This window comes from Zingiber officinale, chromosome 4A (genome assembly GCF_018446385.1).
Source record: "Zingiber officinale cultivar Zhangliang chromosome 4A, Zo_v1.1, whole genome shotgun sequence".
NCBI classification, from domain to species: Eukaryota; Viridiplantae; Streptophyta; class Magnoliopsida; order Zingiberales; family Zingiberaceae; genus Zingiber; species Zingiber officinale.
Genome location: NC_055992.1, coordinates 2,594,543 through 2,610,222, shown reverse-complemented (window position 1 = coordinate 2,610,222; position 15,680 = coordinate 2,594,543). Strand labels below are relative to the sequence as shown.

General features: G+C 38.3%; 1 protein-coding gene across 1 annotated transcript; it reads left to right on the top strand.

Moving 5' to 3' along the window:
- The first annotated feature begins 257 nt into the window (after positions 1 to 257).
- On the top strand, positions 258 to 13,971 carry LOC121969249 (uncharacterized protein At3g49140-like). The gene is made up of 12 exons (XM_042519235.1): positions 258 to 416; positions 1,961 to 2,074; positions 7,979 to 8,210; positions 8,519 to 8,621; positions 8,695 to 8,759; positions 8,854 to 8,961; positions 9,068 to 9,166; positions 9,775 to 9,922; positions 10,131 to 10,240; positions 11,996 to 12,148; positions 12,532 to 12,627; positions 13,336 to 13,971. Exons 1-12 carry the CDS (start codon positions 364 to 366, stop codon positions 13,438 to 13,440), a joined length of 1,386 nt encoding a protein of 461 aa, XP_042375169.1. The 5' UTR covers positions 258 to 363; the 3' UTR covers positions 13,441 to 13,971.
- Positions 13,972 to 15,680: the final 1,709 nt, after the last annotated feature.

The following is a 15,680-nucleotide window of genomic DNA, read 5'->3' as shown; positions in this document are numbered from 1 at the left end:
AATAATGAATTCTTACTTGAATAAAAAAAATAAATATAGAACGTAGGAAGGGGTATAACTGGAATATGACATGTGCTTTTCAAATTACGATGAATAATATTAAAACTTCCTCCAGCAGTAAAATGCGGAAAAATAAATGACGATAGAATCGTCTGTTTTACATATAACAAAACTTAGGGGGATGTATATGCAAAAAAGTCTACAAGAAAAAACAAGGGCTAAAAAGGAAACTACTTCCTGATGTCCATCGTCCTTTTCTACTAAAAAAGAAAGAAAGAAAAACCCAAATGCTAGATAACGGCGGCAGCACTGCACTGCACTGCAGCAGCGGGCGAATTCCTCCGGCGGCTGAGGCGAACGCGGATGCCCTTGATCTCTCTTCCTTCCTTTGATTCTTTCCGGATCCGTTTACCTCGGTAATGGCTCCTCTCTATCTTTCTAGGGCCACCTCGAGCCATTGTTAATGACTCCCGAAACGAAGGGCTGAAGTCAGAGCCTTTACTTTCCAGAGTCTTGCTAGAATGAAAAAAGATTCCACTTTGTGTCCTTTGGAAGTTTTCCGTGGCCGATCCATTTGCAGTTGATTAAAACAAGTTTTTTTTTTTTTTTTTCCTTTGGTCTACTCTGTTTTTCTATCGATGAGATGTAATTTCTTCAGGACTAATTTCCATTTTTTTCTGAGCCAACGAAAATAAAAAGAAAGCAATGAACTTTTGTAATTCATTGATACTCGATATGATCGGGCTGGAGCTGTCTGATCCTTTGTAGTTGATTAAAAATGGATTAGAAAAAATAATCCATTTCTTCTGAGCTGACGTTTTTTATAATTTATTGGCATTTAATATTATCAGATTATAGTAGAATGAGTTAGCCATTGAGAAGAGGATAGTGCACAAAGATAATTAGAATAAGGTATCTTTAAGGACACAATGTTTTATTCAACATGATATAGAGAAGTCAAGCCCATTTTTGTACTTGGAGTGCTTGGAGACAATTGGAGGAGATAACATTTATGAGTTGTCTGCCACCGTCCCTCCTGTCATATATCAAGACTTGCTGTCTCAATGGATGAGCCTTGCACTTCTTAATGATGATGCCTAGGTAAGTCACCTGAAGGAAATTATCGATTAGTGGCCCGAGTTGGTAAATTTGAGTTGGAGTTGCTAAGCAGGCATGCTAGGTGGGTGGTGAGCCATCCTTGGGGGAATCAGTTGATCTTGTGATAGTTGGCAGTGCTCTTCTTAGTTAGGCTTGAAGCTTCAAGTGATATTTATCCACTTATCAGTCAACAATAGGTGGGTTTGCTACTAGGTGCACCTTTTGGAGGATGCACACAAAATCTATGCAAATTAACATTCTTATTAGGCACCGTGAGAAAGTGCCAGTCAGTTTGTAACTGATTCTCATGTAAGTATGGCTTACAATATTTGCAACCAATAATAAGACCCTACTTAAATATCTTTTACAAAGAGAAAACCCAGAAATGACATGGCACAAACTGATTATAGTAAATAGGTGACTCAACTCATTTAAAATTAATAATTTTAAAATTGTAGTAATCTTTAATCTCTTATGTTATAGAAAACATTTTTTTTAGAAAGATTAATTAATTGTTTATAATGTAAAATTATTTCTTTAAAAGCTTAATTATTTTTTATATTATTAGTGTACGTGATTTTATATTGAAATGAATGACATATTTATGACACAATTCATAGGACACAACACAATTTAAGAAATTGAACAGATGTAGTGGAGCTATTTTTACTTTCTTCATAGATACATTTTTTTTGTCTATGGATGATTGATATGATGAAGCTTTACTTCTTAAGTTATTGATTTGGTTTTTTTTACTTCAAGCGTTAGTCATTTTGTTGTTTGAATTGAAATTTTTCTGCGCATAATGTAATTTATTTTCCATCTCGTTTTTTCTCATGAGCCATAACTCATGTTTATCCAGTATCTGCCCTCTGTGGTTCGGAAGGCATTCATGCTCAATGTCAGCTGGGATTTCAGCTAGCTGGATCAACACTAGTTTAGATGGTCGAAGAGGACCTGATTATTCACTTTTCAGGTGTGCTATTTGCTTTTAAAAGAAATTACTATATTAAATAGTACAATACTTAAGATTAATGCAGGATTGAACCCTTGATCTTTGTCATAGACATCTGGGTGCTGAACCACCTGAGTTAGCAAGCTATAACTTCTGTTGTTTTCTATCACTATCTCGTAATAGATTTATTGTATACAAAAATGTAATAGTAAAAGAAACATCACGGCTGTTAAGATTTATTGTTGCAATACAACCACAGTAGAAAATAAAATGCATCTGATTGTTTAGGTTTCCTTTGCCTAGTTGAGGTTTCTTCCTTCCTCTAAATAGAATTGGCAAGAACTGTCTATTATGTTGAGAATTATTGTGCTCTCTTATTGTTGCTGGGACATCTTGCCTTAACGAGACTGCCCATTTAAAATTTTCTTTAGAAATGTATTTGTCTTTCTCTTTGACCAAATGACTGACCATGTTAAGAACTTTGAATCTAAGGATAGTTTACATGGTCACTAAGTAATAGCATATTTTTATATTGTGGAATTTTCAAAAAGTCTTGCAGGTCCAATGTAATGCCTCTTTAGTTAAAATGTTGTCAATTGCACCGCAGGATTGAAATAAAATAACAAAGTATGAAGAAAAGAAATTAAAGAAGTATAATTGAACCCATTATTTGTACATATCTGATGTCAGTCATAGGTCCAAACAGTTGACAATCTAATAAATATGTAACAATTTCAAAAGATGGAATCATTTTTCTTCCATGACATGTGAGCACTTTGGAAACAATTTTTTTGTGAGCGAGAGGACATGTAACGTCTTTTCCAGTATTATAACTTAGAATAACCCTACATAATGTAGGTCCCTTTGGAGGTCGGCAAGAGGGGAGGGGTGAATTGCCCTACAAGATAAAACCAAAAACCCTTCTCGGATATTCAACTAACTTAAAAGAACTTGTAATTAAAAAGGCGGAGACTAATTAAAACAGAAAATAGACACAGAGGAATTACTTGGTTTGCAATCAGAGGATTGCTAATCCAAGGCAAAGAAGGCGCACTAATTGATTCTCCTCTGGGCGGAGTAGCCTCTTACAGCGTTGAAAGCACAGAAAAAAATAACACAAATGAAAGCACTGGATTACAAGTAGTTGTTTTTGAATGTACAGATCAGTACTATATTTATAGTACTGGTCCGAGCGCCTGGAAGGGGTTCCGGGCGCCCCCGGGGGGATAAATTTTATCCCCCAACGGTCAGCTCGCGATCAGCTTCGATCTGGTCAAATATGAACCCCCGGGCGCCCGGAATGGTTCCGGGCGCCCGGAGGTCCGAGCGCCTGGAATTGATCCGGGCGCCCGGACCTGTCAAGTCAACAAAGTTGACTCTGGTCCAGGCTCTCTGCTTCGGTTCAGCTCGTCTCAGTTCGGCTTGTCTTGGTCCGGGTCTGTTCGCTCCGGCTCCACTAGCTTGGGTGATCTCGGCCTTCCGGAATGGGGCTCACCCGAACCCATGTTCCGGCCTTCTCCTCGAGCAGCCTTCCTTCCCGGTTTATCGTCCCTCGAGCGCCGCGCACGCTCTTCTCGTCCACCGGTGTACTCTTCCGCGGTCATCTCGTCCCTCAGACACACCGAGCCCGTCGGCTCTCTCCCGTGCCGTCCTTCTCGCTAGCCGCATCTTCCGCTCGACTTCCTGTGTTCCTAAGCTCCTGCACACTTAGACACAAGGGTTAAACAAACGCAGGACCTAACTTAGTTTGTTTGATCACATCAAAACACCTTGGGGTTCCAACAATCTCCCCCTTTTTGATGTGAGCAACCCAAGTTAAGTTAGGGTAACCATATGCAATAAAAACAATTTATATTAAAATAAGTCCAAACATTTTTCAATTGAAAAATTATAGTACCTCCCCTTAGACTTAACATACTTCTCCCCCTTTGATCACATGGGGTTATAAACAAGTCTAAGGTAAATTCAAACAAGAACTTTTAAGTGTAAAATATTTAGTAAAGACACTTTTCAGAATTTTTCGTTTGAAAAAAAATTTTAAGTTTTGAAACTTAGCTCAACATTCAAAAAAAAAATTTCTAATTTAAAAAAAATTCTGAGTTAATATTCATAAGAAACAATTCTAAGTCAATTTTCATAAAAATTTCTAAGATAAAAAAAATTTCTAGGTTAAAAAAAATTTAAATTTTTTATTTTTCTAACATAAATTGAATAACTCTTTTAAAGCATTAAGTAATTTAAATTAATGCTTTTTCAGTTAGTCAATTAAACTTTTCATTTCGATAGTTGGCTTCCAGGTCGTGGCGAGGCACTAGGCCTTCTTGGTTATTGGAGCAACAACCACTTCCTTAGACAAACCCTTATAAAGAAATTAGTTGTTTAATTTCCTTGCTGAAAATGCTAAGTCTGACTTTAATTTTAAGTTAAACAGGTTTTTGGAATCCAGTAAAGGTTCCTACCTACAGGATTAACCAAGTATTTCCTAGGTATATAGATTTTTAATATATTTCTAATTTGACTTTGATGAAATCTATATACCAATTTAAATTTCTAAAAGTAGGAATATTTGAACCATTAGATTTTTTCAATCTTTCTATTTCTTCTTTTAGTTTTTCATTTTCAATTTTCAATTTTTCAAAATCCTCTATAAGACATGATTTTGCCAAAATTCTCTTTGTTTCTAAAATTTCATTTTCTAATTTGGCATTTTTATTTTCTAATTTATACATGGATTTAGTCATAGCTTTGATACCAGAGTAAAGCTGATCAGGGGGTAAGAGGCATACCTCACTTACCATGTCGGACTTGAAGCCTGAATCTCTCCCTGCTTCACTGCTTTCATCCGAGGTCGCTCCTCCTTCATCGATGCTAGGTTCTGATATATTTTGTCTATCGTAGCTTGCCATTAGTGCTATTCCGGCATATTCTTGAGCTTCTGATTCGGATGAAGAAGTGTCGTCCCAAGTTGCTTTTAAGTTGTGTTTCTTGGGAGACTTCCTTTTGGCCTTTTTGAGTTCTGGGCAGTCTTCTCTTAGGTGTCCCTCCTTCTGACACTGGTAGCACCGCACCTTTCTTCCACCTTTTTTATTCCTTTTATTCTGCATTTTAAATTTACTAGATCTAAAAAACTTTTTAAAATTTCTTACCATGTATGCTTCTTGATCGTCTTCGGAGTCTGACTCGAGTTCATCCTTCTGGGTTGCGTTCAGCGCCATAGTCTGGGTTGTATCCTTTGTCGTTCCTGCATACCTGGTTTCATGCAATTCAAGAGTAGAAAACAACTCTTCTAAAGTGCTTACCTCCAGGTCTTTTGAGATGTAGTAGGCGTCGACGATTGATGTCCATTCCGGAGTTCTTGGAAACGCGTTGAGCGCGTAGCGTATAGTGTCCCGGTTTGTTACCGTTTCACCGAGGTTCTCGAGACCAATAACTAGTTCTTTTACCTTTGCGTGTAAACCAGCTACTTTCTCACCTTTCTCCAGACGGATGTTCATCAGTTTGTTGCGGAGGATGTCCCTTCTAGCGAGCTTTGCTTCGGACGTGCCTTCGTGGAGTTCCAAGAACTTCTCCCAAAGTTCTTTAGCAGATAAATAGTTTCCGATGCGGTTGACCTCTTGAGGCGGTAACACGCTCAGCAGGTGATGTTCTGCTACCGACTCATTCTGCTCCTTCTTTGTCCAATCGTTCTCTTCTTTTTCTTTTCCATCTTTATCTATTGGAGCTACAAAACCATATTTCATAATAAACCGAATTTCAAAATCTGTTTTTAGGAATACCTCCATACGACGCTTCCAGTCTGCGAAGTTCCCCTCGAATTTTGGTCCGGCCATCTTGTTGCTTCGATCGGCGGTTAGTCCTCCTGAAGCGCCCTCGCTTTGATACCACTTGTAGGTCCCTTTGGAGGCCGGCAAGAGGGGAGGGGTGAATTGCCCTACAAGATAAAACCAAAAACCCTTCTCGGATATTCAACTAACTTAAAGGAACTTGTAATTAAAAAGGCAGAGACTAATTAAAACAGAAAATAGACACAGAGGAATTACTTGGTTTGCAATCAGAGGATTGCTAATCCAAGGCAAAGAAGGCGCACTAATTGATTCTCCTCTGGGCGGAGTAGCCTCTTACAGCGTTGAAAGCACAGAAAGAAATAACACAAATGAAAGCACTGGATTACAAGTAGTTGTTTTTGAATGTACAGATCAGTACTATATTTATAGTACTGGTCCGGGCGCCTGGAAGGGGTTCCGGGCGCCCCTGGGGGGATAAATTTTATCCCCCAACGGTCAGCTCGCGATCAGCTTCGATCTGGTCAAATATGAACCCCCGGGCGCCCGGAGGTCCGGGCGCCTGGAATTGATCCGGGCGCCCGGACCTGTCAAGTCAACAAAGTTGACTCTGGTCCAGGCTCTCTGCTCCGGTTCAGCTCGTCTCAGTTCGGCTTGTCTTGGTCCGGGTCTGTTCGCTCCGGCTCCACTAGCTTGGGTGATCTCGGCCTTCCGGAATAGGGTTCTCCCGAACCCATGTTCCGGCCTTCTCCTCGAGCAGCCTTCCTTCCCGGTTTATCGTCCCTCGAGCGCCGCGCACGCTCTTCTCGTCCACCGGTGTACTCTTCCGCGGTCATCTCGTCCCTCAGACGCACCGAGCCCGTCGGCTCTCTCCCGTGCCGTCCTTCTCGCTAGCCGCGTCTTCCGCTCGACTTCCTGTGTTCCTAAGCTCCTGCACACTTAGACACGAGGGTTAAACAAACGCAGGACCTAACTTAGCTTGTTTGATCACATCAAAACACCTTGGGGTTCCAACACATAACTCGTGAATATCTTCTATGAGCAGAGAGAGCTTCATCAAGCTCTGCTACTACTTAGTACAACTTTGTGAGCATCATGTTGACTCAATATACAGACCAGCTCTGCTACTACTCGGTACAACTCTGTGAGCATCATCTTGACTCACTATACAGACCAGTTCTGCTACTACTCTGTGAACATCATCTTGATTCACTATACAGGGTACAACTCTGTAAGCATCATGTCGACTCACTATACAGGCTGGTTCTGCTACTAATTAGTACAACTTTGTGGACATTGTGTCAACTCACTATATAGACTGGACAGCTTGCAATGTAGCTCTATGAGTGTTTCTTTAGCTCACGAATAGCTTTGGGAGGACTGCATGAGCATGGGAGTTCGCCTTTTTTTTTTTTTTTCCTTCGTCTTCTTCCTCCCTCCACCTCCAATTTGCCACTGGTACCATGTGCCGGTAATCCAATATGGTACCTAAATCGTCTTACTCTGACTGATCACCTAAACTCAGGTTTGGAAAGAGATTTTAAAACCTAGAATTACAATGAACTCTTGTTGTAAATATTATGCATTTTTTCATGATAATCCAGTTTACTTTATTCTATCTTATATGTGTTTTTAGTTTTGAACTTGATAGTTTCTTCTTCAACTGATTCAATCAGATCAAATAAAAATTTTAAAAATAAAAGTTTAGCAAGTTTGCTTAACTAATGTGGCTTGAGTTCAAAGATTTTCTTTAGGTTCTCTGGATTTGGCTGTTCTTAACTTATGCTGGGCATAATTGAGGATATCTGTTCTTGGTCTAACCAGATAGTATATTTGTAGCAATTATTATGCCCCCTTTAGGCTCTTCAACTAGTCTCTTCTGTTAACTTAGATTGAATTTTGAGATTCTTTCTAAGTAATCATTTTCATCATTGGGTAATTTAGATGTCTGTAAGCATTGATAAACTATTCTACAAGATATTCTCGAGCTACAGCTTCCTTTTGATCTAAGATTTAGGTTCATTTATATTTGCTCGTTATTTTGTTCAAAAAAGTTTGTGCTGTGCTGGCATGGAGTTCTTCCACATATTCATGTTAATTCACCAAAAAAATATTAAATAATTTATTATTTTTTTAATCTTAGATGCAGGAGGACCTACTTCACATCCATGCAATCTTATTGGTTGCACACGACAAATGAATTATCTGTTTCAAGAGTCCAGGTTGCTGCAGATTTCTCGGACTCGGTACCTGATTCATCTGAGCATAACAGAAATTATGGTTACCACCCACTTGAAGAATTGAAAGAACGTAAGAAGAACAAAAACAAGAACATGAAGCTTTCAGATGCCGAAATAGCTAGGACAGTAGTTGAGGTACTCTGTAGTTTTTGGATGTGGAAATTTCCACATTGTGGATGTGCTACGTTTTGTTTTTTTACCCAAACATGTGCATTTCTTATGGTGAATGCATGGTAGGCAGAATGTTCTGAATTACCATAGTATCATATTGTTTGTTCCGATTCTTCTTCTTTTGGCACATTAGCACATTTAAAAAGATGTTTAACACTGGAAAGTGCAATTGTAAAGTTTATTTTTGTGTGAATGCTTTAGATGTGCTGATCTGACTACTCGATTGGAGAAAGTTCATGATTTCCAAGGTCTAAGGATTTCTGTTTTTTTAGGCTAATAACAAGGCTTTGCTAATATTTCCTGGAGGGGTACATAATGAACCGCATCGCCATGTTTCATGGGCAGAATTTCATTATGTCATTGATGACTATGGAGGTTGGATTCTTGATTAACATCCTTCCTAGCTGGCACACAATTTTTTTTGACATCTTTCTTCTATTTGTTCCAGATATATTTTTTGAGTTATTTGATGATGAAAATATTTTGCAAGATCGCAGTGCAAGCAGCCCAGTGGTAAGCAATTTTTCTGGCACTAATAGATCACTGTTTTGTAATTTGTATTTGGAAAGGGCATGCTACAATTTACCCAGTTGAATTATGTTTGCAGATAGTTCTGATAGGCTATGATTCCCTTATATATGGAGCAAACAATGCACTTTTTGACACCTTTGAAATGGATGAAGAAGATGGTATTGAGTTGCCCGAGTTCAAGGAGGTTTATGCAGTCAAAATACCTGCCTGCAATCTCACTGACTAATATTTTGTTGCTAAATCTGAATAATTAAAACTATTTCAGTCTCATTTCTCGGCATCTATTACAGGTTGACGATACAGAAATAACTGATACTCTTATAAGTTGGGGCATGCCAGATACTTTGCGTTACACACATCCTCTATTTTTTGCGAAATGTATAACCAAGGTAAAAAATGGATGCCTAATTCATAAGTGGAATTTATTTTTCCAACCTTGCAAACCTGATTCTCGACCCTTTACTCACTCAGACATGCCTTTTCATGTTGGTTTGTGTACTTATTTATGGATCATTGGAGCATTGTTAACATATCTCTGACAGAAGTACTCAATAAACAAATCACATAGGTAACATTGTGCCATGTGTTACTTTTTCTCCCCTCTATTTGTAACAGAGCAATTCATTTTGTCATAGATGTGCTGAAAATGCTTAATCTGTAGATATTTGAAATGAAGTGAACTTCCAATGGGTTCACCAATAGGTTCATTCAAGAAGTTCCTTGAGTCATAGTATCTGTAGTTATCAAGTTTATTTAATTATGTGCTGATATGCTCTGTGAACAAATTGTAATACTGTGATTGCATGTGTTCCAATGGTTTCCTTGGCAAGATTAAGTAGATTAGTTGATGCGATCAAATTCTTAGTATAATCTTAGAAAACCTTAGTAACTTGATTCTTTCAAGGAGTAGATTTATCACATTGCTTACATTGAGAATTTTGTTGATGAATGTCATCAAGGGTAAACTCAATAAATTTTTTTATATGGTTATCTATAGGTTGTCCAGACAAAATTTGAGAAGGTGGACTTTCCATCAAATGGGCTTCAACTTCTTGGCTGTCTAAGACCTGCTTTTATAGATGAAGAATCTTATTTGAGGAGGTTGTTTTACCATGATGAGGACAACTATATTTCAGATTGGAGAGGTAATTCATACAAAGTTTTGGTTGGTGGTGAATTCAATATTCCGATAAAAAAATATGGTTGTTATTTTCTTGTATTATTCCTAATATAGTTTAGTTTTGATGTTATGGTAAAAAATATAGTGAGCACAACATCAGTGTAATATTCCAAAAAGCCTTTCTTTCAACTATCTACTAGCTGTATGAACTGATCTGCTATATATATATGTAGATGTGGGTTTGCTGAATTTTAACTCAAAACATGTCGGCAGAACAATAAGCTCAACATTTTACAAGCTGGAGATCATGACAATGGATTTAAGTTCTGTATATGGTGATCAGGCAAGTTATCCTTTCTATGTCAAGTGGGATGAAAAGAAAATGATATTGGTGCTATTGTTAAAAGACACCTATTGCTTAGTTTTCGTTTAAAAGATACCTGGTGCCAATTAAAAAAAAATAAAAAATGTAGGACTAAACATGACTCTAAAACTCACATTCAATGGGAGAGTAAACCTACTACATAACTCTACAGCCCCTTAAATTGGAGGATAGAAATTATTTGTGTCCGATTTGTTACATAAACTAGAATTACAAGAACATAAACTGACTAAGAAATGATATATATATATAAAAAATAAAACAATGTAGTTCAGATCAATGTGTTGATTGATCCACACATTTATAGACAGGATGAGGTGAGGTCTGAATGATGCCAACAGCAAACAAGAGAGGCTCAACAACTGCTTGATAATTGGCACAGTGGAAGTTGCTCAGCTGAAAATGCAATCAGGAAACTCCACAGTTGAAGATGTAAGTAGGAAAGAAAACTGCAAGGAGGTTGTTTGCTAAGCAGATGAAATGCATAGAGAAGAAAGATGAGGAGGTTTCAGAAAGACTCCCAAGAGTTAAAAGACTAAAGAAGTTTCACAGTGCCTGGAAAGTTGTGAGCTCTGGATGAATAAATGGAGGATTGGGATTTATATCAAATGAAGAAGCTGGCAGTGGGAAGCTAGGATATCTTTTGCCTATCAAGGAGAATGGGCTCGAAAGGCTTAAGGCTAGATTAATATGGGAGGACCGGAAACTGTCAGTTCAAAGGATGGAGGATGATAGGATCCTGTTAAAGCAGCAACAGAAGAAAACAATGAGGAAGATGAGCATGAGGAAGGCATCCACGGTGTTATGCTGTAGTGGGTGATTACTTGAAATCTTACAGGAGATGACCACATGGGTGAAGGAATGCAAGATAGGGAATTCAACCTTATCTCCTTTCCAGAAAGGGTTGGGGAATTTAAGATATTGCAAATTCTACCCCTCGTATGGAGCTTTACTTGATGTTGATCCTGGCCCTTTTGATGGGCGGAAACTTCATCTTTAATCACCTTCAAAGGATTAGAGGACATGGTAAAATTCAACCCTCCACTTTGAAGCGAATAATTCAAGATTGACAATTCAATTGTGGTGACCTTTGTCAAATTCAGCCCTCGAAATCAGGTTTTATTATATATGTGGGAACTAGAATTTTGGCAGGTGCAACACTTGTCATTAATTACATTTGAGTACTATAAATCTTTGATTAGGGCAAAAACTAGTGCCAAACATGTCGAATATTTATAATGGGAAAATTTTCTTTATGATTTCCGTTAAATGAAAAATAATAAAAAAAAGGTCACATTTGTGTTTGGATAAGGTATAAAAAAAGGTCACACTGAATGTAGAAAAAGTGATCTCTACATATTCTAAAAAATTAAAAATGAAATATCTTCAGTCAGTTGGATTTTACTTGTGGATGATTTACAAATAAAGAGGTAGCAATAATTATTAAAATTTAAGTTAGATGCATGAATTGGCCCTATTACATAGTATATATAGGACTGCTTAAATCCTAAAAACATTTGCTGTGGGGCTGAACCCACTCTACATAATTCCTAATAACTCTAATAATTCTAACACTGATTTATCATCTATGATCACTTATAAGTTTGGTAGATGAGCTATTTTTTCTTGGATTTGTCAAAACCTATCTTTACAACAATTATCTTTGCAAGTCCATGGTCCATATTCTTAAACAACACAGCTGTTCAATCCTCGCAGTCAACAATTAATCTGCAAGATTTTCAAGATGCAGAACCTGATCTGCTTGCAAATTCTGCATCAGCAATTATGGAACGCATTAGCGAATATGGAGCACAGAGCAGTGTTGCTCTGAAAGCTCTCTGTCGCAGGAGGAAAGGGCTTAATGTTGAGGTGACTCCTTTTTTGTATGAAAGACATATCCTTTGACTTTGGCAGATTGAATTTGTAGCTGTTGGCTTCTTTTTTTGGCATTGTTTTTTTTTTTGCGGGTGATATAAGTCTGTTAGATTGCTGTCCTTTAACTAGTAAAATGGTTGCTGAGTGAGGATAGGTCTCAAGTTACATAGAGTATATGATGTTCAACGATAATTTTATCTTGGGAGTTCTCTTTCATACTATCGATAACATGACTCCATTTATATTTACAAGGTCATCCTGACATACTATAAAGATGGAGTTTGAATCGTTTTTATGTTAAAGTTTGTTCACTATTTTGAGTATCATGTTCTGGATGAACCTGAATCTCTCTTGATTAACCTTTTGTTAATTTCCAGGTAGCAAATCTCATCGGCATAGATAGTCTTGGCATAGATGTAAGAGTATACTGTGGGATGGAAGCTCACACTCTTCGTTTTCCATTTAGTGCTAGAGTAAGCATTTTCATAGTGGGGACCTATTTATTTGTCGTAACATTGTTTTTCCATGTATGTTTCTTCAAGTTGAGTTAATATTTACTAATTGCATTAGCCATATGATCTCTTCATTTTCTTTACTACTTTATATTATATCCTGAATGCCCCTCCTTTGTGCTTGTATTATTGAATTTGTGCATATTGCAATCAATGTGATGATGTTTTCACGGAGCGTTTATTTCATGTCAAAGATAGTCTGCATAGATTTATACAATTATGCAGTCTTGTAGCATTCTTTAGTGATGATATTCAATCATCTAAATGGATATGGATAGTGATTCTTTTGATCCAGTATTGGTAAAACGCAAGAGGATCCATGTTAATGGGCAACTACAATCTCCTCTAATGTTGGTTTGCTTTGAGTTGGAAAAATGCCAAACTGATTCATGTACAAAGAGTCTCCATTCGTAGACTTTTAGAATCCCTACTCTAAGCCGATTCGATTCCCAACTATAGCGTATTTGCATGGATTTTTTTTAACCGGTGGCCGGTGGAAAACTTCGGTGGGGCACCCCAAGCTCGTAATTAATCATTTTTTTTTAGAATCCCTACTCCATCCCAATTTCACTCAACATGCTCGGTTAGTTAGTTTTATATATTCTGCTTAACTACTTTATATTTTTAATTGTCTGTATCAATCTATAATTGATCAATTTATCAACACAGGTGATTTCTGAAAGTGGAGCAGAAAAGAAGATAAAAAAAATGCTTTTCCCACAGTATCACAGGAAAAACCTAAGAACTGCGACAGATGAGTTCCCAGACTTGTAAAATTGTCTTCTCTTTTCATGATCAGTGGTTTCATCTTGAACAAATTAAATCTTTTTTTTATGAGAAATAATTTCAGAAATATTAAGTTTGCATCCAAGAGCAGCCATTGCTTGGCCATCCTTTGCAATAAGGAGCAGTGTTTCATGTGTTGCTTTGAAGCTGAATTTCGAAATGAAAGCATATGAAGAGAATTGATGAGTGTAGAACAAGAATGTGGCTACTGAAATTGTCAAATCAGTTACCAATTTAGCATTTGCAGGAGTCTGTAATCCTAACTGGGTAGGACTCCCGGCTTGTTCTTATATATGGAACAGATGCTCTGTTCTTATATATGGCTACTGAGTGAGGTAGCAACTTTCATCATGTCGTCTGTGTCTAAGCCTTTTGTTTTAATTTATTTTTTCCCCAATAATTTGATGAGCTCAAAGAGTTCACATGGAAATTAACTGCAGCTCATTGAGAAGATTGACTGATTGAGAACTAGCTCAAACTCATTTGGTTGATAATGCTGTAATGGAATGGATTGTCTCATTCTTGTTTCTTTCTCAATAAAAGAAACTCTAGATAAAAAAGATATTATGAATATTAAAGGGTACTTCTGGATGTGTTTACTCTGTGTTGGCTATATATACTTCCTACCATTAGGCAATGATATGTATTATAATTTATGTTATATCTTAAACCAGGTGACAAGCTTGTGGAACCAGTCTTGTCCCTCTTTAGATCTCACTTATTCTTATTCTTTGTGATTTCTCGCGTCTTCAATGTGCGGGTGATTGTTGCGTCGAGAAGGATAGCATCATGTGTTGTTAGACTACAAATCTTTGAGAATGCAATGTTAATGATCATCCTTGCTAATAACTACACTTTCTTCCTCTTTTTAGTCTAACCTTAGCCAAGTTCATTCAATGGACATATGAGGCAAAGAGTATAGAAAAATAAGCAAAAGTCTATTTGAAGAACAAGAACATCATTGTCATACCTTGTACAATGAACTTTCTCATTTCATGAGGTCATCTCCATCTATAGAATTAGATAAGCCTCTACAGAAAAATCAGACACTTCATTCTTTAAACTGATAAACACAAATCAGGCACTTCATTCTTTAAACTGATAAACACAAGAGTCTTCAACCAGCATTATCGAGCTTAACTATATTATATTATTCGTATTAGAAGCATTTAGTGCTCTTCTTCTATTGATCTGAATCTGGTGGATATATTGTGATCTAGTGGTAAGGTGGGGACCTCCCGGTAGTAGGTCAAAGTGGTCAACGTCCTAGGCAGGCATTCGAGCGGGCGAACTACCTACCCGATCAGCAGGAAGAGCAGTCGGTCCAACACTTCAATAGCTTGGTCAGGCGAGCTTCCGACGCTCATAAAGCTCAAAGCAGGGAGAGATGATGACCGAGTGGCCATCCCGCTCGGCTAGGCAGTGGACGCAGTCTCAATCCGGCAGGCGGGACTCCCTCGCCTGACGGGGTGGAGCCGGCAGCAGTTCATCGGCCGAGCGGACACTCGGCCCGACTGTTGCATCGCTCGGACGGCAGATTGGCCGAGCGGCTCTCTCGCTCGGCACAATAACAGACAAAGGGAGCAATTGACGATATCTTCCTAGGGATCAGTGTCATCGACAGGCGACATAGTCGACGACGTGGTCAGACAGAGAATCGTACGGTGGAAGCTTCCACTGTCACGTCAAGAATATGCTCGGGCTCTTAAGGTATGGCGCCAGACACGCTTTTCTAACACGGCCTTTCTAGATATGCTTTGGGAAGCGTGCACATCTTGGGAAGCATGCACGCGTCTCCTGGAGCTCTATATAAGAAACCCCAAAGCTTCATTGGAGGTATGTTTTTACTATTGTAGCTAGAGTCACGCCACTGCTCCTTTCTTCTCTACTTCATTTGCTTGTCGCCGGTGATTGACTTGAGCATCGGAAGGTCATCGCTGGGAAACCTCTCCCTGGCTCGACACTAACGACTCTATGGGTGCAGGCTTAGCTCGCCGGACGTTCACGCCATCTTCAGTCGACATCCAGCCAATGTGAGCGACATCTTCCCAGCATTCGTCTACTCACACTCGGACATGATCATATTCAATAACTATAAGCTGAAAATTGGGAGCACAATTGCCAGAAGAGCAGAACCTGAGAGCTGCCTTATTGACAGCTTCTGAGACATGCTTCTTAGCCTTATGAATGTGAAATGTGCAGAAAGAAGGCACTGCAGTTCGAAGAAC